The following is a 23,336-nucleotide window of genomic DNA, read 5'->3' as shown; positions in this document are numbered from 1 at the left end:
CCTCCCCCAGTCAGTAAGTGACCCACATTTCCCTGATCTTCCTCTTGCTGCTGACATACTTGTAGAAACCCTTACCCTTCTTGTCCCTTGCTAGCTACAACTCCAGTTTTGCTTTGGCTTTCCTGATTTCACTCCAGCATGCCAAGTAATACTCTTATATTCCTCCCTAGTCATTTCTTGTTAAGCTTCCTTTTTTGTGTTGTAGCTCACTGAAGAGTTCCCTGCAAAAACAAGTTGGTCTTCTGCCATACTTGCTCATCTTCCTGCACATCAGCATGGTTTGTTCTTGCACCCTTAGTAAGGTTTCTTTAAAGTACAACCAGCTCTCCTGGATTGCTTTCCCTCCCTCAGCCTGGCCTCTCAAAGGAGCCTGCCCATCAGTGCCCTGAGTAAGTCAAAGTCTGATTTCTGAAGCCCAGGGTCCTTACTCTGCTGTTCTCCTTCCTTCCTTTCCTCAGGATCCTGAGTACAATCATCTTAATCAATGAACTATTAGCTTCCAGGAGGAGGACAGGAAGTCATGCCACTTCTATGTCCACAGCTAGTTTATACATGAATGCAACTCACCCTTTCCTTTAAAGCAACTTGCAAAGTCCCATCTGCTTCACAATATACTGCAGCTCCAGTGACAAACAGCCTGTCTGCACTGTATAACTCTGTACTGTAAGTACTCATGATTTAAAATATAAACTTTTAAGAGAGTGGCTTTGAACTCATATTATGGATAGTTTGTACTACATATAAGTAGGTGCCAAAACACGGCTCAAAAGTGTGTTTATGGAGTACCTGTGTTAAAACCTCCAGCAGTTTCACAAAAAGGTAATGTATTAATTCTGGATGGACTAAGTGTATGAGTACTATATATACAAATTGCAATAGCCATGTTTAATTTCAAGGTTACTGTTTTCTAACTTTCTCTTCACTTATGTGCTCAGGGAGTTCAGGGTCTGAGAGCAAGGAGAAAGGAAGGGGCTGCCAGGGAAAAAGTTGGGAGGGGGAGGGGGGGAAAGAGAGCAAAGCACTGGCCTCCCCAGATATACTTCCCCTGCTGGGTAGTGGGAAGGCGACAAATTCAAGGCAAAATTCCAATACAGTACAAGCTTTGTTATCTGGCACCCCCCCATGGGAATGGGGGGGTGCCAGATAACAAAATATGCTGGTTAACTGAGTGGCCTGAACAGGTGTCTTTGTCTGTTTGGGCCGCCGCCTCTCCCACTGCATCACCGCCTCTCCTGGGGGCCTCAAGGGACAGGGAGGCAGGCCCCATGCAAGCTGCTATACCCTGGGGATACGGGGGCTCAGCAATGCAGGCTGCTCTGCCCCAGGCTGTGAGGGCTCAGAGAAACTGGAAGGGTCATGGTGGGCACTTTTGGTTTTGCTTTTCCATTATAAGCTGACATGCCGGTTAATAGAGAATACCGGTTTATAAAGGGTCCGGATCACGCAGCTTTTACTGTAATTAGATTATATACCTGTAAATTATAACAAATGTATCAGTTTTCCATAGCTAATCTAATTTGGGGGGGGTCATCATCTTATAATCAGGATCATCTTATATTTGAGTAAATATGGTAGGCCCATGTAACCCAGGTACTTTAGGCTCTTAAGACCAGGTCCGATGCACTACATTTCCTCAGTATAGCTTTTCCCAGAGTTCCAGCCTTATAGGTTCTCTGGGCTTTCCATTAATCTCTTCAAGGACACATGATAGTTGAAGCAAGCATGAATTTTAAAGGGAAGCTCCAAGCCAACAATCGTTAGGTTTATATCACAGTCTTCTAATCAGGATCCTCTCTCTATCCCTGCTCATGGTGTCTGCTCCAGAAATTTGAAGTACCTGTCTCTCCATTAATCCTTATCCTCCTCCTCTCTGTCTGAGCCTTCAGTAAAGAAACCTGCCCCTCTCCCTTCCCCACCCCAAAGAGGAAATAGCCTCTTTTGTCTGAGGTCTGCAAGTCCTTTATTTCTCTCAAACCTCTTAAGACGCCTTCACTTTTATTACCCAGTTTCTTCTTTGTTCTACACCTTGAGAACTTTCTATTTTTCTAGTCACTGTTTCTTCTGAAAAAACTTGGCTGGATGAGTTTCTTTTAGCTTTGACCCTTCTTTTGTTTCCAGGTGCTTCCAAATGTAAATGGGAACCATCAAATGATAATGAACCTCTATTGCTCCTCATCTAGGAGGTATATCACACAGCACTCATTCTTATACACCAAGGTATTCAATGATATGGCAACTTCCTAACATCAAGCAGAATTCAGAAAATGTACATTGACAGATTTCCCTTCACAGATGTCCTCTAGTATTTTCCAGATTTTCAAATGAGCTCAATACAATGGGAACTCCTGGGTGCTGAGTACTTTTGAGACTTTAGACCAGTGGTTCTCAACATTTTTAGACTCAAAATGTCATCTCTTAGCTTTCTCTTGTTTTTTGAGTATTGGAAAAATAATAGAGCAATACTTCTGTTGCAAAGAACTCAGACCACAGCAGGGCAGAAGGTATTTGATGCTATGGATTACTATTCAAAATCTCTGGGTTCATCTTATGAATCAAGGCTAGCTGTTTGCAGACCTAGCAGTGCTAACATTGTGTAGCAGCTGCTCCTCCAGGCACTCCTGCTCCTGTCCCCTGCAGGGCTCTGCACTAGTCATCCCCATGCTCCAAGCAGCATCTCTGCCATAGGAGGCAACAGCTGAGGGATGTGGGCTGTGTTTTTCAGGCTGGCTCACCCCTCTGCTCCCCCTATGCTCCTGGGACAAGTGGGAGGGGTCATGAGGGCATATGGCTCCGGTCGCTGGTGTGCAAATCCTGGAGAAACAGCCATGATAGCAAGGGCTCTGCTCACCCCCCTCAGGTATGGACAGACCAGGGAGTGGGAAAGGGGACACCCTGAGCACATCAATACCTGGCTGTGCAGGCAGTGTTGCCAGCAGGATTTGGCTTCTTCAACCATGGGATGTTCTTCCAGGGAGGATTGCTGGGAATAGGTGGGATCCACCAGACAAAGAGAGGGAAGAGCATCTTTGCAGACAGGCTCGCTAACCCAGTGAGAAGGGCTTTAAACTAGGATCACTGGGGGATGGAGACCAAAGCCCTGAGGTAAGTGGGGAAGCAGGTGACCTAAAGGAACAGCAAGCAGGAGGTGACAACAGGGAAGATGTTCTCATACTTCCTGAGAAATCAGGGCAATTGACTAGTTACCTCAGGTGTCTGTACACAAATGCACGGAGCCTGGGAAACAAGCAGGAAAAACTGGAAGTCCTCACACAGTCAAGCAACTATGACATGACTGGAATAACAGAGACTCGGTGGGACAGCTCACATGACTGAAGCACTGTCATGGATGGATATAAACTGTTTAGGAAGGACAGGCAGGGAGAAGAGGACGAGGAGTTACACTTTATGTAGAAGAGCCATATGATTCTAGAGCTCCAGTATGAAACTGGAAATAGTCTGTCCCCGGGTTAGGGTCAGAGGGGAGAGCAACAAGGGGGATGTTGTGGTGGGCGTCTGCTGTAGATCACCGGACCAGGAGGAAGTGGTAGATGAGGCTTTCTTCAAACTGCTAGTGGGAGTTTCTCAATCACTGGCCCTGGTTCTCATGGGGGACTTCAATCACCCTGGCATCTGCTGGGAGGGCAACATAGCAGTGCACAGGCAATTCAGTAAGTTTTTGGAGAGCACTGGGGACAACTTCCTGGTGCAAGTGCTGGTGCGGCCAACTAGGAGCCATGGTCTTCTTGACCTACTGCTCACAAACAGGGAAGAATTTGTGGGGAATACAGTAGTGGATGGCAACTTGGGCAGCACTGACCACAAGATGATCGAGTTCAGGATCCTGAGGAAAGGAAGGAAGGAGAGCAACAGAGTAAGGACCTTGGACTTCAGCAAAAGCAGACTTTGACTCACTAAGGGAACTCATGGGCAGGATCCCCTGGGAAGCCAGCCTGAGGGACAGAAGGGTTCAGGAGAACTGGCTGTACTTTAAAGAACCTTTATTGAGAGTGCAGGAACAAACCATCCTGATGCATAGGAAGTCAAGCAAGTATGGCAGAAGACCAGCTTGGTTCAGCAGGAACTCTTCAGTAAACCAAGTCAGAAAAAAGAAGCTTATAACAAGTGGAAACTTGAAAAAATAAATAGGGAGGCGTATAAGAGCATTGCTCGGGCATGCAGGGATGAAGTTAGGAAGGACAAAGTGCAATTGGAGTTGCAGTCAGCAAGGGATGCAAAGGGTAACAACAAGAGTTTCTACAAGTATGTTGGTAGCAAGAGGAAGATGAGGGAAAGTGTGGGTCCCTTACTGATGTGGGGAGGCAATCTTGTGACAGAGGATGCAGAAATGGCTGAAATACTCAGTGGCTTCTTCACTTCAGCCTTCACAGGCAAGGTCAGCTCCCAGCCTACTGCACCACGCAGCACAGTTTGGGGAGAAGGTGAGCAGCAAACAGTGGCAAGAGAACAGGTTAGAGATAAAGTGCCATATGCATACACTCAAGGTTACTTTGTAAGAGATGTTTTTCTTGCCATTTGCACCTGCTCTGCTCTAGAAACCATACAGCCTACTGGTTTCTCTATACTTTTTTCCACCTTTTCTAAAGAACTGAGAGTCAATCAGTTCCTGTCACCCACTGGAGAGGTTTACTGACATGTGCCCAACGCTACACTAAACCAGTTGCATTAAAACCCTTTAGGGTGTGACTTGTATAGCATGGTCAGGGCACGGTTTACAGCAAGGCTTCTTAGCACAGCTCTTTGACTGTGTAGACCAAGGTGGATAAAAATCAGCGATTTAAAAAAAAAAAAGAGAAGAAAAAAAAAGATTTTTTTTTATTTAATCTCCCCCCCTTTTTGTTAAGATGCTTTTAAAAAAAATAAATTTAAACTACCTTTTATAGGTTTAAGATCTGTTAAAGCTCAAAGATATCAACATGGAATAGGGATCATAACTTCTTATTATATACTATTTGTGACTATATATTCATGTAATCTTTTAGAAAAGTTTTTATAAATAGGTCACACTAGGCCATGGACTACATTTGGGGCTCATTTTTATGGGGTTCCCAGAGGCTCCTCTATAGATTAGTAAAGATTAAAGAAAACCACTCTACCCAATGGGACTTAGTGCTCAGTCTAGAACAGGTATGGGCAAAATATGGCTAGTGGAATCCCTAAAATGTAGAAAATAAGTATTTATCTGCCCCTGGCTGCCTGTCAAAGATAACAAGAGCCTGGGGAAGCCGGAGCCAGGGGAAGCCATAGCAGGCAGGACCCAGCAGCAGCAAGGCTCGCCCAGCCCCACCACTCCAACGAGAAGCCTCTGCTTAGCTTCTGGCCTGTGACCATGGGGCTGTTTGTGTTGGTCTGCACCGGAGCAGGAAATTCAGGTAAGAAAGTGGGGATCGGGGGAGGCAGGGGAGGACCAAAGGTGATCATCCCAGTCCTCGGGGCCGGCCAGCTCCTGCCAAGTCCTGTCACTGTGGCTGTGCAGGAGTGGCCAGCAGGCAGGCAGGGAAGTGGTGAAAATGGCGGTGGGCGTGCAGGAGCACAGGGCCCAGGCAGGTATCCAGGGGCCAGCACTGCTGGGGCCCAGAGCAGGGTGGCAGGAGCATGGGGTGTGGGCTGGCAGGGATCTATGGAGCTGGGCTGGGCTGGGCTGCACCAGTAGACAGGGAGGGGAGCTGGCCGGACTCCATGGAGCCCCTACTGGCTGGGATCCCGCGCTCCTGCTGCCCCACTCAGCCCTGCCAGCACCGTCCCCAGGACACTGGTGCAGGCCCTGAACTCCTGTCCAGCTGTTGCTGGGCTTCCATGCACTTGCTTGCTCCCAGTCACCCCCTCCCCAGCCCTGAGGTATAGGGAGGGACAAGTGCGTGCAGCCCTGACCTTGTGGTCACCCATCTGGGCTGAGCTGCAGCAGCGCAGGCCTAACTGTTGCTCAGCGTGTGGGGAAGTGGCCCCTCCCCTACCTGCAGCCAACATTTTCTGGTGCAGCTGCTCATAGCCTGTGTGGGGCTGCTCTGGGTCTCTGCGACATCACCAGCATCTCTGGGCTGTCCCATGGGGCAGCAGTGATAACACAGAGCAGATGCAGGGCAGCCCCGTGCAGGCACCAAGGGACTGCACCAGGAAGTGCTGGCAGTGGAGGGGGGCAGCACTTGGCCTCCGTGTTGAGCAGCAGTTTCTGTCCCGCACTGCCGCTGCTGAGTCTGGGCCTCAGCGCCAGCTCTGGGCTTGTCTGTCCAAGCGGAGCAGCAACAACTGGGTAGAAACTGCTGCTTGGCATGGGGGAAAGCAGCCTCTCATCCTTGCTGGGCAGTTTTGGGCCCGAAGCATGTGCCTCATTGCACTGTAGCTGTCACCGCCACTTCTGGGCTGCCCAGTGCGGCAGCGGTGACAGTGTACAGCAGTCACAGGCAGCTCACAGGTAAGGGGGAGGGGCCACTTTCCCACATGCTGAGCAGCAGTTTCTGCTCAGCTGCTGCTGCTGCTGAGCCTGGACAGACGAGCTCAAAGCTGCCTTGGGGCATGCAGCATCTCAGCTGCGTACACTGGTCCCTGCCGCTACTGCTGCATGCCCAGGGCAGCAGAACATGCCACAGCTGGGCAATACAGAGTGCATTTGTAGCTGCGTGGTGTTGTCAGTGGTGGGGACATGCTGCAGAGCACTTGAGTTCTGGGCTGTTGTGGGGCTGGTGCTGATCAGCTAAAGGGGCTGTGCCCAGGGGGCTCCCATGCACACCCCACCTACCCTCAAACCCTTCCTGCAAACCGCATGGACACACCCTCCCCCACACACAATCACACACCCCATAAATACCACCCACACATCCCCACAACCTCCTCCACACATCCCACACAATATAGAAGAGTAAGACTGCATTTTGAGTTATTATGCAATCACTTCCATACATACGGCATAAATGCACACAAATCCAGAGAAAAATATTTTTTTTGAATTAAATGAAAAGATATTATTATAGGCATTTGATTTGTAGTATATAATTCCTCCCACCTCCCCCCAGTTCTAAGATGGCAAACCACCTTCCCCAAAGGAGTACTTCCAGGGGAAAGGGGAGGGACTTCTGGTGAAAAACGTCAGAGGTTAGGGAGCAGGAGTTCAGATCCAAAAATTGCAACCAGTGGGCGAGACACCTGCCAAGGGGTGGGGCTACCCATGCAGCCCTCAACAGCTTGCAAAAACTCTGTAAGTGGCCCTCCGCCCAACCTAATTGCCCATCCCTGGTCTAGAAGATCCCATTAAGTATCTCTGTGTTGCTTGGTTTCAGCTCTCAAACTATGGATTCGTGTCTCCAGAGATAACATCCTTGTTAACAGCAGTATATGGAGATTTCATAGACATTAGGGCTGGAAGGGACCTCGGGAGATCATCGAGTCCAGCCCCCTGCCCAAAGGGCAGGAAGTCAGCTGGGTCCCACCTCCGCTGGCAGACTGTTCCAGACCTTGGGGGCTCAGACAGGAAAGAAATTCTTCCTTATGTCCAGCCTGAAACGGTCTTGCAGGAGTTTGTGACCGTTTGACCTCGTCATCCCTTGGGGCGCTCTGGTGAACAAACGTTCCCCCAGATCCTGGTGGTCACCCTTGATAAACTTATAGGTGGCCATCAGATCACCCCTGAGCCTACGCTTTTCCAGGCTAAAGAGTCCCATGGCTCTCAGCCTGTCATCGTAAGATCTGTTTTCCTGACCTCTGATCATGCGCGTGGCTCCTCTGGACTCTCTCAAGCTTCTCCACATCCTTTTTGAATTGTGGAGCCCAAAACTGGACGCAGTAGTCCAACTGCAGCCTCACCAAGGCTGAGTACAAGGGGAGAATGACGTCCCGGGATTTGCTCGAGAAGCATCTATGGATGCAAGCCAGCGTTTTGGTCGCTTTACTAGCCGCAGCATCGCATTGGAGGCTCATGTTCATCTTGTGGTCAATGATGACCCCCAAGTCCCTTTCTTCTGTAGTGCTATCCAACGTAGCACTGCTGAGCCTATAAGGATGCTGCAAGTTTTTCTTCCCAAGGTGGAGAACCTTGCATTTTTCGGTGTTAAACACCATCAGGTTCTTGTCCGCCCATTTGCTGAGCTTGTCCAGGTCAGCCTGGATCACCCGCCTATCTTCGGGCGTGGATGCTTTGCCCCAAAGTTTGGTGTCATCGGCGAACTTGGCCAGTCCACTCCTGACTCCAATGTCCACATCATTAATGAAGATGTTGAACAGGATGGGTCCCAGGACAGAGCCTTGAGGGACCCCACTGGTCACAGGGCACCACAATGAGTGACTGCCATCAATCACAACCCTCTGGGTCCGACCATGGAGCCAATTTCCCAGGCAGCGGATCGTGGTGGAGCCAAGGCCACAACTGGCCAGTTTGGCCACGAGGTGATCATGGGATACCAGATCAAAGGCTTTTTTGAAGTCAAGATATATGCAAGAAGATGAGCGAGAACAGACCCAATTCCCTACCCATCATCCCTATTGTCTCTCTGCAAGTTTGTGTACATAGAGCCAAGCCCTTACCTTTCTCTAAAAGTGCAAAATTTCAAGAAGTTAAATGAATAAAGGATATCAAACAACAAGAATGCACTTTTTGCAGAAAACAATTATTAAATTGATGCTTCCTGGCAAATGATTTAAATCATGATTTAAATTAAGTTTAATTTAAATACAATCTACCCTGGTGTAGATCTACCTCTAATATTTAATGAACTAAGATACCAGACAAGTCTGAAATACGTCTGGGAGGGACGTATTAAGACCAGTAACTTTTTAGCTTTGGGCACTTGATAATGTGCACTTGGATGAATTTTTCTGAAAATAAATTAAGCTGTGTTTTCAGCTAGAATTGTCAGCGCTTCTATTGCCAAGTCAAGGTTTTTAAAAACAAGAGCTTAATTTATAAGTACCTTGTTTATCTGGTGGCACGAACTGAATGCTATTCTCTTGAACTTTTCTCCTTGCACTGGCTTCTTGCTCCTCGGACCACTCTACATTATCCCTGTTGGGAAAAATCAGATGAGCTACCAGGCCAGGAAAGTTAAGCTAAACCAAAAATAGAGAAAACCACAAGCTACATGAAAACATTTCAACACCAAGTAAAGTGAGAGAGAGAAATATCCTTAATCAGTCAACAAAGGGAGCATGAGATGGCTCACTCAGGTGCAATAAACTGAAATACAGGCCTGCTCAGTAGTAATCTATCATTTATCACTTGTTGTAGATCCTGGTTCTACACTGTTTTTGTAAAAACATCCAGTTTCAATGGATGGAACGCCACAGTATAAAATTACCATCACATTTGACATTATCAGGCCTCCTTGTGGACAAGGCAGGAGTACTAAGGATTGCCTGGACTCTGTCATATATTAAAACTGTATTTTTTTTTTAATCAGATCCACAACATAGCAGTTGGCTGGAAAAGCATAAGATGAAACTTCTGCCATCTATGCAGACACCAAAATAGGTTCTTCCATTGGACCAAGAGCCCCCAAAACTTTGATGTTTATTGAGTAACCTCAAGAAAATGGCATGGTAATGTCATACATAGATTTAATGTTAAACAATATGCATTTCAATAAGCTAGAGCAGTGGCTTTCAATCTCTTTTCATTTGCAAACCCCTAAAACATTTTGAATGGAAGTGTGGACCCCTTTGGAAATTTGGATCCCCGAATGGAGGTATGGATGCCTCTGAATTCTAAGTGTGGGTATTCACATACTTTTGACTGATTATAGTCATTTTTTTCTGACCCTTGTGACAGTCTGCAGACTTTTAGGGACTGGTGGACCACAGATTGAAAACCATTGTGCTTGAGATAACACCAGGGAACAGGGAAGCTCTAAGGCATTAAGAGCACATTAATTCAGGGGTGGGCAAAATATGGCCCGCCAGGTCATTGTATCTGGTCCACAGGGCCCCTAAAAAATTCAGTAAATTAATATTTATTTGTTTCTTGCTGCCTGTCAAAGATGACAGGAGCCAGGGGCAGTAGGACCCAAGGGGAGCCTGCAGCAGAACCCAGCAGCCCAGACCCACCCCACCCCTTTCTCTGCTTCCTGGCCCTGCTCCAGCATCATGTAGCTCCCAAATGCATCACTCGACCAGGAGCACAGGACCATGCTGGTACATGTATGTGCGTGTAGGCAGAGTGTGTGCGCATGTTCATAGGGTGTCCCACATGCACCCCCCCACTGCCATGCATGCAGACCCCAACCCCCCAGCTCCTACACCTCAGCCACCCTCCCCCCCATGAACCCCATACCCATACTCCCCACACATCCACCCACATGCTTCTGCATCCCACATATCTATACCCACCCCCCCACAATATACAAGAGTAAGACTTCATTTTAACCTACTGTGCACTGCAAATGTATGTAAATCAGGACAACATATTTTTTTAAATCAAATTAATGAATGTTGTGGATGTTCACTTTTTAGAATATAATTTAGTACTTTTCTGGTTCTGAGATGGCAAAATCCCTTGCTGAAAGGAGTACTTCCAGGGGTAAGGGGAGGGACTTCTGGTGGCAAAGGTCAGGGTTTACAAGATGACCGGGGGGCAAGGCACCTGTCAAGGGGTGGGGCTACCCTTGAGACCCTCAACAGCTTGTCAAAAGTGGCCCTCTGCCTGAAATAATTGCCCACCCCTGTACTAACTGCTCTGATGCGTATATAAAGCTGGGCAAGCATTAAATGGGCCAAATTTGTTTGCTTGGTTGCTTTTGAATTAAGAACTTTGAAACATGAAGATACGGGCTATTCTGGCTTCAGCATGGATTTAAAAAAATATTTACATTTAACTATGACTTAAAAAAACAAAATGATACTTTCCTAGGAGTCCCTTTATTTTGTTAGAAAGAAGTATTGTGGATTTACTTTTAAAAAGTATCTTTGATATCAAATAATTCCTATTGCATTACTACGCAATATATAAACTACATACAGAAATTACTTCACCCGCCACCAAAACTTAGGCAGGTCTGGGATGGAACTCAGCAGCTTTAAAGCTAAGTTGAAAGGTATTAATTTCAGTCCACTTTTTTTAAAAGTACCAGGTACCTACAGTTCCCACTAAGCCCACTTCAGTGGACACTTTGTGGACACTTAACATTTCTGGAAAATAACAAAACAAACCCCAGAGCCTCCCACCGTTCCCAAGAGATGCTTGTATTGTTCAACAGCATTCACTTTAGAGTAGTTTTGATGTCCTATTGACATGATCCCTAGATAGTTCATGCATCAGCTGCCAGGGCACTTGAAACATCAAAAACATCCAAAAAGCACCAAATATTTTAAATGCTCTACAACCATTTATTTGCTGTGACAAACAACAGTTCAGGATAAAAAACAATGCATTTGATCAGGGAACAGAAAGTCAGGAGGAATTTGGGAGTAAGAACGTTAACAGCAGAAAATAAAATCCAGGAAGCACATTGAGCTCAATATCTCAGCCCTTTACTAGAAACGCTGTAGGACTTCAGTGCTGGACATCCCAAGACCAAACAGTCCCAGACTACAATGGGCACCGACATCACCACAAGCCAGAGGCAAGAGCTCCATCACTGAGCCCTCTACAACCGGTATCAAACCCAAAGAGACAGTCCTCACTATCATACCCCTGCAGCACAGGAGTGCCTCAGTCCTGAGCAAGGGCACTGGGTGGGCTCAATGCCTGCACGGTCACCTAGTGTCACCAGCTAAAGTGACCACTTGTTCCTAATTAGGTGGGACAGCCCTGAAATGGGAAATTCAAGACCCAGCCCTGGGCCCTGTGACTACCAGATAGCATTTGTCCTGGATTCCCAGTATCATGTGAGGATCCAGGTTTTCTGTGCACTGCAGAAAAACATGAGAAAGGGGCGTGGGGCAGAGCCATGCGCGACTCCTCTGGGGGCAGGGCCCGCTTGCCTATGCGCGCACCCCTAAGGAGGGGATCACGTGTCCCCCAGGAGCGGGGTCCCAGGGATCCTTGCCTGCCTGCCCACCCACCGGCTCGGGGGCGGCATCTGGCGCGCCCTGGGCTGGGCCGCGCCCCTTCCCCGCCTCAGCCTAGGGGGCGCCCAGCAAGCAGGCCTCTCCGCTCGTGTCGGTCGGCCTGGCCCAGGACAAAGGCAGCGCGCTCACCAGGCGTTGTGCTGGAAGACGTGACTCGGATCGGTCAGGAGGCGGGTCCCGAACTGCTGCCGCTTCCCCGGAGCCGCCTCCGGCTCGCAGGGCGCCGCCATGCCGGGCCGCGGGACCCGGAACCGGAAACTAGCGCGATTTCCCCATGCCCACCGGCGAGACTTGCGTTGGTCGCCACCGCCGCGGGGTCACGTGGCCTGGGGCGGGGTGGGGCGAGCGAAGAGAAAGAGAAAGGGGAACCGGAAGGGAGGGGGCGGGGCCCAGGCACGTGGCAGCCGCTGCCGGCTCCTCCTCCGGGCCCCGCCCGGAGACTGGGCAGGAGCGGAAGGAGCTGCCCCGCAAGTTACAAGACAGCTGCAGTCTCAGAGGCGGGCTTCTCCCCGCCCTCCCGGTCTGGGGTGTGCCCAGAGCCGGCGGCTGCTGCCGATGGGGTGCGGGCCGCGCGTGAGCGGGAAGGAGCCGGGATGTGCCGCGTCAGGGCAGCGGGATCCCGAGATCAGGACGCGTGGCTGCGCCAGACACCGTCTCGCGCCGCGGAGGGGAGAGCGCCCAATGCAGCCTGCGAGGCGGAGCAGCGGGATGCCCGGCGCCTCCAGCCCCCGGCGCTGAGGCTCCTATGCTTGGAGCTGGCTGTAGAGAAGGAACCGAGGTGGGCAGCAGAAAGCCAGGTGCCACTTATGATTTCTCACCATACTTGGCGGCATTGGTGAGGCATAGGGGGTGCACCCCCTGACAAGGATTGCCAACAGCACCTGCAAGCAGTTGCCACTCACCACCCCCCCACCACTGACACCACCAGCAGCATCTGTGGGCGTCACCAATTGCTGCTGGCCATCGCTGCTGGCAGTGTCTGCAGGGTGGTCACCAGCCGCTGGTCAGTGCCTGCCACCCCACTGCTGTGGCCACCTGCGGGCGGTCACCGTGCTCCCCCCCAGCCTCCAGGGGCACCCGTCATTTGTGCTTGGCAGTATCCAAAGGGGATACTTTCCCTCTCCCAGCCTCCAGGGCTGCAAGCTTAACCGCCCAAAATACGTGCAGAAAATTGAGGGTGGTGAACATGTGTGAGAGAGAGAGCGAGAGAGAGGAGGCAACAGCAATGTTAACAAGATGTGGCTGCCTGGTCATTTCTTTCTCATTGCTTTTCTCTTCCTTTCCCATCCTTAATGCCAGCGTCTGTGGAGGAGGCTGAGGAATGCTGTCTGTGGTACAGTTTGTTATCATACTTTCGAAGGTCACTGGGTGTCACCAGTTCCTGGCAGATGTTCCATGACCAGGAGTAGGTGGAAAAAGTGTGATAGAAGCTCTCGGTTCCTGCCTCTAACCCAGTCTGTCTGCCATGTACTTTCTGCCACAGTTTCAATAACCTGTTCCTCTCCTGGAGTGCTATCCCTTGCCTGTACGTATCAGTTACCTGCTTCACCTATGGAGACAAGATGGAAATTGAAAGAGGCTGCAACACTGCATTTATTCACGTTTTATTCACCTTACCTCTCCCTTGCTCCTTCCCCCTGACATAAGACGCACGTAGTTTTTTCAGAAGGTGGAAAGAAGAAGACAAATGTCTTGCCAGCAGTTTGAACACCCAAGCTCTGCAGCAGGGAGAAAAGCAGCCTGTTGCTGCTTTGTTAACCCCCTAATATCTAGCTGGTTGTGCACAATTCCTTGCAGCAACAGCAGCAGTTCGGCAGCGTTCTTTCAGCATGTGCAGGGTTACTTCCCCCCCACAGACATTTACACATTTCACTTTGTCAAAAGGACACCCTTAGGTGGATGCTGGGACAGACCTGTTGGTATTCGCTCCAGTACCCCACTAGTAAGAGACAAGGTGTCCCACTTCCAGCTTCCTGAATGAATAATCTCCTTTATCTGGATTGAAACCAGCACACTAGAGGCAAAAGGGATGCCATGGCCTACTCCCAATCCCTAGAGCTAGCCAGTGCATGGAAGAAGAGAATGCTGGATTAAAGAGTCCTTGCAGGAGCCTGAGCCTAGCTGGGTCTGAAAATCCCACATGGGGGAGGAGAGCCCACAGCATGGTGCTCATCAGGCATAGATTCAAAAGGCAAAGGGTGCTGGAAGTCCTCAGGAGAGGTGTTTGGTTTTATACTCACATTTGTTCGTATCTCATTCAAGTTTTCTATAGTCAACCAGCGTTCCTTGTTCAGCAACTGGGGGTTTAGACTAAGGGAGGTTCGCCGTTCCTGGAAGTCATCAGGAGGTTTGAAAGCAGTTGCCTAATTTAAAAAAAAAACAGAAGTAGGTGTTTATCTGCTTTTGGTCCTAATGCTTTTAGGGACAACAAAGCCCTCTCTAATGCACCTAGGCAATTGTTTATTGTTGTGTATTGGGGGAAATCCTTACTTGAAGCATGAGATTTGACTAGTCCTATCTTGGCAAGCATGTTCTCAGTTACACTGGTGTCAATCCAGACTGATTCTACTGAAGTCAGTGGAGTTGCTTTTAATTTACACTAGAAAAACCAAGATAAGATTAGGCTTAAGCACTTTCAATGCTGATGTATGCCAAAATACTTTTAATAAAACATAGACTGGTGGGCTCTGAAAGTATTATTCCATGTTACTAAACATAGCCAGGGGTTCCCATAAAAAACAGTTTGGGTGAGTATTGTAGGGGAGAATAGAGAATTAGGTATGCTTGTGGAATGGGCAGTATGGTTTGAGAGAGAGGTAGTTAGCTGTGTTAGTCTGAAGATAGTCAGAAGGCAGGGAAGATATGCATCTTTATAACTAGCTAAGATTTATATCGAGAGCACAAGGTTTCAGGAACTTAAGTTCATTCCTTCACTATTGTATGGCCTCAGTTACTTGATGCTGAGATTGGGACCTGAAGAGCCTAGGGCTGTTCTCTTCTCCAGCATTTAGAGAGAGGCTTATTCCTCCAGATATCCCGCCTAGACAGCTGCAGAGGCAGCTTTGCCATGTTTTCTCCCAGAATCTTCTGGGAGCAGTGACCATAAGATGATGCAGATCAGGATCCTGAGGAAAGTCAGGTAGGAGAGCAGCAGAGTAGGGACCCTAGACTTCAGAAAAGCAGACTTCATCTTGCTCAGGGAACTGATGGGCAGGATCCCCTGGAAGGCCAGATTGAGGAGGAAAGGAGTCCAGGAGAACTGGTTGTATTTTAAAGAAACCTTACTGAGGGCACAGGAATGAACCAACTTGATGTGCAGGAAGATTAGCAAGTATGGTAGAAGACCAGCTTGGCTTAGCAGAGAACTGTTTAGTGAGTTAAAACACAAAAAGGAAGCTTGCAAAAAATGGAAATGGGCAAATGACTAGGGAGGAATATGAGAGTATTGCTTTGCATGCAGGAATGAAATCAGGAAGGCCAAAGCAAAACTGGAGTTCCAGCTAGTGAGGGACATGAAGAATAAGGGTTTTGACAAGTATGTTAGCAACAAAAGGAAGATCAGGAAAAGGTGTGGGTCCCTTACTGAATGAGGAAGGCGACCTAGTGACAGATGACTTGGAAAAGCCTGAAGTACTCAATGCCTTTTTTACCATTGTCTTCGCAAGCAAGGTCAGCTCCCAGACTACTGCACCTGGCAGCACAGTATGGGAAGAAGGTGACCAGCCAACAGTGGTAAAAGAACTGGTTAGGGCCTATTAAGAAAAAGCTGGACATGTACAGGTCCATGGGGCTGGATGTGATGCACCTGAGAGAACTGAGGGAGTTGGTTGATGTGACTGCATACAAACTTTCTGTTTTTCTCACCAACAAACAGCTCACTAGCCATCCTCTTTGAAAACTTGTGGCAATCAGAAGAGGTCCTGGATGATTTGAAAACAGCAAATATAGTGCTCATTTAAGAACGAGAAGGAGGATCTAGAGGGGAATTACAGACCAGTCAGCCTCACCACAGTCCCTGGAAAAATTGTGCAACAGGTCTTCAAGAAATCCATTTCTAAGTACTTGGAGGAGAAGAAGGTGACTAGAAACGGTCAGCCTGGATTCACCAAGGGCAAATCATTCCTGACCAACCTGATTGCCTTCTATGACAAGATATCTGGCTCTCTGAATGTGGGGAGAGCAGTGGACGTGATATACCTTCTCTTCAGCAAGGCTTTAGATACAGTGTCCCACAACATTCTTGCAAGCAATCCAAGGAAATATAGGTTGGATGAATGGACTGTAAGGTGGATAAAAACTAGATGGATTGTCAGGCTCAAAGTATAGTAATCAATGGCTTGATGTCTAGTTGTCAGCTAGAATGAAGTGCAGTGCCCCAGGGGTTGGTCCTGGCGCCTGTTTTGTTCAGTATCTTTGACCTGGAAGATGAGATGAAGTGTACCCTCAGCAAGTTTGTAGATGACACCAAGTGGGTGGGAGTACTAGATACACTGGAGGGTAGGCCTAGGATTCAGAGCGACCTTGACAAGTTGGAGGACTGGACCAAAAGAAATCTCATGAGGTTCAGTTAAGACAAGTGAGAAGTCCTGCACTTAGGATGGAACAATCCTATGCACCAGTACAGACTGGGGACCAACTGGCTAAGCTGCAGCTCTGTAGAAAGGAACCTGGGGGTTACATTGGACAATAAGCTGAATACGAGCCAACAGTGTGTCCTTGTTGCAAAGAAGGCTAATGGCATACTGGGCTGCATTAGTATGAATGTTGCCAGCAGATTGAGGGGAGTGATTATTCTCCTCTATTCAGCACTGGTGAAGCCACATCTGGATTGCTTTGTCCAGTTTTGGGCCCCCCACTACAGAAAGGATGTACAGAAATAGAAAATCCTATTTTAATGCCCATTAGTAAAAATGTACTTTTTGTGACATTTTAAAATTGTGCATTAAAGCGCACACGTAGACATGTCCAGTAAGTCCACTGCATTAAACACACATTAAATTATAGAGTATCCAAGGTCTGTTTAAACCTAAGGTAACTCTTTATAGATGAGCATGATGAAGACATGTTAGTGTATATAGTGAACAGAATTCATGGGAGTGGTGTGGTCAGTCTTATGTCTGGCCATCTTTGGTTCTGCTTGATGACTAGCTACTCACTCAGAGTTGCCTGATGGGTCAGCACTAAGCTTGGAGAAAGACTCTTCTTCACATTTCTGGATTTACCAGAAGCCCTCTTAAGGGCTCTGCCACTGTGCACTTGTACTAATGAATATGAATTAAATAACCGCAAAAACAGGTCTGGGACACGGGGGCTTTCTCTTACAGGGAACCAGATAGCATTTTTCCAGTTACCTCCTTCAGAAATGAGTCTAAAAAATTTAAAGGGAAGCTAAATTGATGTAATTTGATTCCTCTTCAGCACATTTAGTTGTCTACCACATTGCTATAGGCTTCTGTAGACGTACTCAGACTCACTCCTGTTTCATATCGCTGAATCTGGCTCATGAAGTGTAATGCATTCTAAAGTTGGTGAGAAAAATGGGAAGTTTGTAAGAGAGTGTGTTAAAGCAGCACCTAACCTACTGCCACTTCCATGAGCTTCCAGCTCCCTAGATAAGATGCACTGATTTAGACCTTTAGATATGAGTAGGGATGTCTAAAAGAATGTGGCTAGGATTTTCAAAGACATCTAAGGCTCCTTTGCAAAACCGATCGCCTGAGCCTAACAGAATCTAAGTTACACCACCTTCCATGTCACCTTGCAATAGGTCTCAGGTGCCTACATGCCAGTTGCATGCCAGGCATGTTGACACCACAGATTTCAGTGGGAATGTATCTGTGACACAAGGATTCAGACTTGTTCTTGTGCCTCGGAGGTCATTCCATAGTTAAACTGCTTCTGCTCACCTCATGCACCCAGTTTCTTTTATGAAAGAAGTGGTTTTCAAAGGATGGTATCCTTTTTTTCCTCCTCTGCATCTCCAGCTTTTGTAAGTCTTTTTGTGGCCTGGTCTTTGTCATGCCATCTCGATTGGGAAGCAATGGGAAGATGGGTATTTGTGCATAAGGGCTGTTCGAAGTGGAAATACTTGCTAACAAAAGGAAGAAAAAGACTGGGCGTTAGTAATTGAGCACTGCTGTCTGCTGTTTAGCTCTTAGCTCTTCTTACTTTATGACCACTCCAACCAAATCTGAACTGTGCAAGTCCTGAGATCCCTACTACTCACCTTCCTCCTCTCTTTGTACCTTGTTTTCCTTAAGACAGAAGTGTGTACTGGCAGACCAGACAAGCCAGCTTGCAATGGTACTAGACATGTTGGTTCAAGCTTTTCGCTAAAGGCTGCCCCATGCCAACCCAACTGTACACAGTTAGTCATTTGGGCTAATGTGTCAAAGATGGCTAGATGTAATTGTAGCTATGTCACTTGTGTGCTGTTGGCTACAAAAAATGGCCTGCCTTCAGCAGGCCAGGCTAATAAGCCATCCAGGCTCATGCAGTAATATCTGAGTTGGGGTGCACCACTTTAGAGACGTCAGGGCCTAATTTTCAGGGGCGTTTGAACCCCTACTATTCCCTCTGAAGCCAAAGCAAGTTGGGGGTTCTTAGCTCCCTTAAATAATCAGGCCTCTGTATGTGTAAAGTTAGGAATCCATAAACGGAGGTACCACAAATTAGAGAACGCTTCTGAAAATGTCTTAATCAATGAGTCATCGTAAGAACTAAACACATAGTCTTCTGTAGCCTGTGAGCTGCTGTACTTTGATTTGCCACAAAGAGGAGCTAAACATTATTTAAGGCTGGCTTGGCTAATCTGATTGTTTTAAACCAGGGCTCTCCAACTAGCAGCCTATGGGGTGCATGCTGTCCCCAAGGGCGGGTCCCCATGTGCAGGGGTGTGCACTTGTAGAGGCACAAATAGTGGCAGCACAAATTTGTAGCTGCTGCTTTGTACCCCATCGCATTCCTTTGCATGTGAGTTTTGGCATGCAGCAAATTGTCCTGGATAGGGGTTGGGGAGGCTGGGTTCAGTACCTGTGCTGGCCTCAGCAGTTTTACCTGGTGGCATGCTGGAGCAGCAGGGGCAGCATGGAGGCTTGGCCAGCAGCCAGAACATTGCTCTGGATGGCCTGGTCTCCATTTGTTCTGGCACACACTTGTTTTGCATGCATTGTACCACTTTTTATTCTGGTGGGGTTTTTTGCTACCAGGATTTCTCAGTAGCAAATTTTCCACCATGTTGCAAGTTTGCAGCATGGTACATGTTTTCATGTTCCCCATGTGTGGCTTGTGGCACCATAAAGTGGTTTGTGGTGCCACAAACTGCACGGCCCTGCGCATGGCTATACCCACCCCAAGGGATTAAGCTGCAGCCCCTGGGCTCCTGGTGCAGGCACTGCTCCCCTTTGCGATCCTGCATTGATGCTGGAGTCCCTGAACTCCCCCATCCTCCCTCAGCTTCCACTGCCTGCCCTCAATCTTGGAAGTAGGGCAGAACAGGGTGGTGTGGCCCATGGGGCTGCAGGAGCGAGGGCTGCTGGGGACCGCATTTGGCACCTGCCCCACCATGGTGCAGTCACTTCCCATGCAGCAGGTGAGAGCCACATGGCAAGACTGCAGCGCACATCACATCTGTTCACGCAGGGGACCCACATGGTGCGGCATGTCCATGTATCGGGGCCATAGGCATGGCAGAGGCTAAAGTGATGTTTTGGGACTTGTCCTCATATGGTGCTTTGGGTGCTCGTGGTGTGATGGGGGAGAGAAGGCTTATGTGACATGTCAGCCCCAATACAAGGTGGCGGGGGTAGTCAGAGAGACTCATGTAGCACAGCATGGAACCTATGTGACATATAGCCCTGGGGGTGTTCAGCTTGCGTGGCATGGCTGGGAGGCCAGCAGTCTGCAGCCACTTTGAAGTTGGGCAGCCCTGCTTTAGAGTGGCAGTTCTCAACCTTTATAAACTCAAGTCACCCCTGGTAGGCCTTGAGGCACCCCTCGGAAAATGTCAACTCTTACCAATTGCTTGTTTTTTGACTATGGAACAGTAATAGAGCAATTCTTGAGGGGTAAACAACTTGGGAATGTTTTTGACACTACAGCTTCCTATACTGACACTTTTCCTATCTTGTAGCACCCGAGGCTACAGTGGCACCCTGGTGGAGAATTACTGCTGTAGACCTTAATGGAGTGATAGTGCAATCCCTTAGATTAAAATTCTTTTTTGCCACAGTTTGACTTGGACCCAGTCTAGCTAGTAAGGTTGTTGTTCCCTTTAACCCCATTCAAACATTTGTGTTAATATACAGGACAAGGGCACCAACAGCATGAGTGCAGACCCACACTCTGTATTGAAAGTGGCATTATCAAGGGTGCCATTTCACAACAGCTGGATTTACCAATGCAGATTGGACCCAACTGACATTACAAGGTCACTGGTTCTCATAGAGCTGACTGGACTGTTTGTGCAGCCTCTTCTTATAACATCTTATTGTGACTTTTCAGAAAAAGCCCCCAGCTATATATGTTCATTGCTGCCCTGCCCAGACACTTGCATAGCAGTGTGAAGAAATCTGGTTCCCTGGACTTCAGGTCTAGGTCTGACTCAAGCCTGGAAGAACAGAATGGTCTAATAGAGTCAGGTCTTGGACCTGTACATGGCAATACTATACACTTCTGCAAACTGTTACTTTTTAGCACCTTGGCTGTCTTGCTTGATATAGTGTTCTGTTTGGCACTGCCAATGAATGGTATTTCGGAGAGACTGCCATTTATTTTTTACCCAGTTAAAGAAGAGGCAAACCTAACAATGGTAGTGCTCCATGTTGGTGGAGCTTAGAAGAATGCCCCAACCCTGTTTCTGATTCAGATCCTGACTGGATAAGTCGCCTGGAGTTGGGAAATCCAATTCAGTAGTTGGTTCTGAAAATTTGGGCTGAAATGATATGCCTGAGATCAGTGAGTCTGTGGCACAACCTGGAAAAAAATCCAGTGTCCTGCACTTGAAATATATGATTGTTCCCTTCCATTATTCACACATCTTGATATGTGAGTGTTAATAGTGGCTATTTTGGGTACAAGTGGATACTTTGAGTGGGTTTACCAACTGCTAGTTGTGAAAAATTTTTGCTAACCAAGGCTTCATTCACAGCCTGCTGGAATTTAAGGAAAGACCTCCCTGTAACAAGGGATCCGGGTCTTATTACTGTAAAAGGGTTGAAGGGTCAGCAAAATCTATGAGGCCCCTTTAAGAATAGCAGTTTTGTGGCCAGAGGGGCAGCAACTCAAAACGGGAGAATGTAGCAGCAAAAAGAGACCAGGAAAGGAAGACCAACTGGAAAGGAATCTTTGGTCTGTAGACTGCAAGGGCAAGAAAAATGTAGTACTTACAGTAGTAGGCAGTCCTGGGAGAGCAGCTGCTTGGGCAGCAGAACTGCCAGCTTCTGGAAAGGACAGACTGCTAGGCAGTGAGCTTCATGGAGGCTCCACTCCTGACCAGAAGTGAACTGCAACCAGTACCAAGACTGCTTAATGACAAGCAACTAACTCAGGACCGTAGACCAGTGCTTATAGAATGGGCTGAGAGCGATAAGGCTCTAGCTGGAATAATGGAAACCCTTGGGCCAAGGCTGAGCAGCAGGGGCAGCTGACTGATAGCTGGCCAATATATAGACTTGTCCCAAGGCAGAAGGGAGTCACTGTGCAGGAAGGGCAAGGGAGCCCTCCCTCTTGTTGGTGAGTGTGCCTGGAAGAGTTAAAATTTTGGTTCATGCTTGTTTTTATTTAGTGGGGTTATATTTTTGTTAAGAATCAGTTTGACCAGAGTAGTTGAAAATGGGTGGTTTGGAGGCAGCACAGCAGACTGCCCCAGAGCCTGCTGAAATTGTTAACTCTGTGAGGGTCAGGGGCTGGGAAAGGGATATGCTGAGGCCAGAGAGCCAGACCAGAACTAATGGGCCAGGGCTAAAGACTACAACCAGAGAAAAGTGGGCTAAAGCTGAGGGGTCTGAAGCCTAGACAGACTGGACAGAGCCTGAGCTGCAGAAACTGGTGAGCCAGAAGGCTATGAATAAGGACTGAATAATACCTACAAGGCATAAGTATTGCTGGGGTCATGGCTGAAGGGCACAATTAGTTCTCCAATCAGTGATTAGTGCCCCAGAGCACAGGCAAACAATGAGGTGGGTATATGGAGAAACCGGAGAGGAAAAGGTTAGCACGGTCACACCAGTGGACTTTGAGTCAGGCAAGGGAAGAAGACTTCACCTTTACTTCACTATTTGAATAGCTGTGAGATTGGACCTAGCCTCTTCGGCATTGCCAGTAAAGCCCTGTTCAGCTCCATAACAGAAGTGAATGAGCTTTGAGCAGTCCTTACCTCTGAGGGTTTCAACACAGCTTTGCAGCTCCTTGTTGTTCATGACTGGGATGTGGGCAACCTTTGCAAAGGCATGTGTGGGGGATGCAGCACGTTTCTGTTGAGCCTGGTGTTTCTTGAATTTGTGGAGCCTTTTATTATGACATATAAAGCTGTCCATGACCATCCAAGCTTTCTTGCTAGTGCAGTCCAGGAACTTGTTTCTGTAGTAACTAGAAAAGAAAAGATGTTATTGGACCAGACAACGGTGTCCTTGAGGAGTCTCATTTCCACCTTACTCCGTAAAAGATGTCCAGCAAAGGAGGGAAAAATAGAGCAGGTATCCTTTTTCTGTTTCCAGAAAGGCCTGAAAGGTGGACAGAGCTGTATGGGGCATAGGTATGACACTAGAAATCACCCTCTCTCCAGATCTTGAGGGAACTTTTACTCACTCACCTGACAATCTCAAGCACGGTCCTCCTGGACAAAGCTGGCTTTTCCATCAGCTTTGACAGGACTTCAAACAGCAAGATTCCTGTGGCATCAACTGAATTGAAGCTGTCCAGATTGCCTTTCTCAGGAGCTGTGTGGGAGAGGCATAAGGGTCAGAGCATTCAGTGTACCAAGCCACCTCCTACCTTTGATGATCCCAGGCAGTAAGGATCTAAGCCAGCACTAAGATCACCAGTGACCTCCAGAACAGTTTTGTCTGAGGAGAGTATGGTGCAGGTGCATGTATCCCCAGCTGGAAGCACTGCTGTGAATGCTAGCTGTGTTTTTAGAAAAGGATACTTCTCACTGAGCTTTCCCATCTCCCAAGGAAGCACTGTCTTCCATTATTTCTGCATCTTGCCTTGGAAGAGGCAGGATTTGGCCCCTGGTATTTTGTATACTGAGCCCAGTCCTGATTAACCACATGCACCCTGATGATCTCAATTTTGATCATACTGCCTCTTCATTGTGCTTTCTCCTA

At 48.0% G+C, this 23,336-nt stretch overlaps 2 protein-coding genes across 2 annotated transcripts in view; both read right to left on the bottom strand.

Moving 5' to 3' along the window:
- The window catches only part of METTL2A (methyltransferase 2A, tRNA N3-cytidine), a 32,432-nt gene extending 20,090 nt beyond the window's left edge, over nucleotides 1-12,342 (bottom strand). The window contains exons 1-2 of the mRNA XM_090044142.1: nucleotides 12,139-12,342; nucleotides 8,919-9,010 (exon numbers count right to left, since the gene is read on the bottom strand). Coding sequence (XP_089900268.1) covers nucleotides 8,919-9,010; nucleotides 12,139-12,239 — 193 coding nt within the window. The 5' untranslated portion in view covers nucleotides 12,240-12,342. The remainder of the gene's footprint in view (nucleotides 1-8,918; nucleotides 9,011-12,138) is intronic.
- A 63-nt stretch (nucleotides 12,343-12,405) lies between these two features.
- The window catches only part of EFCAB3 (EF-hand calcium binding domain 3), a 47,383-nt gene continuing 36,452 nt past the window's right edge, over nucleotides 12,406-23,336 (bottom strand). Inside the window, exons 16-20 of the mRNA XM_090041650.1 lie at nucleotides 22,820-22,946; nucleotides 22,385-22,596; nucleotides 17,916-18,100; nucleotides 14,250-14,372; nucleotides 12,406-13,558 (exon numbers count right to left, since the gene is read on the bottom strand). Of these exons, the coding sequence (XP_089897776.1) occupies nucleotides 13,271-13,558; nucleotides 14,250-14,372; nucleotides 17,916-18,100; nucleotides 22,385-22,596; nucleotides 22,820-22,946 (935 nt within the window). The 3' untranslated portion in view covers nucleotides 12,406-13,270. The remainder of the gene's footprint in view (nucleotides 13,559-14,249; nucleotides 14,373-17,915; nucleotides 18,101-22,384; nucleotides 22,597-22,819; nucleotides 22,947-23,336) is intronic.

This window comes from Crocodylus siamensis, chromosome 4 (assembly GCF_052110815.1).
Source record: "Crocodylus siamensis isolate JL-2025a chromosome 4, ASM5211081v1, whole genome shotgun sequence".
In the NCBI taxonomy this organism is placed as follows: Eukaryota; Metazoa; Chordata; order Crocodylia; family Crocodylidae; genus Crocodylus; species Crocodylus siamensis.
Note: the sequence above shows the minus strand (reverse complement) of the source record. Positions and strands in the feature narration are given on the sequence as shown.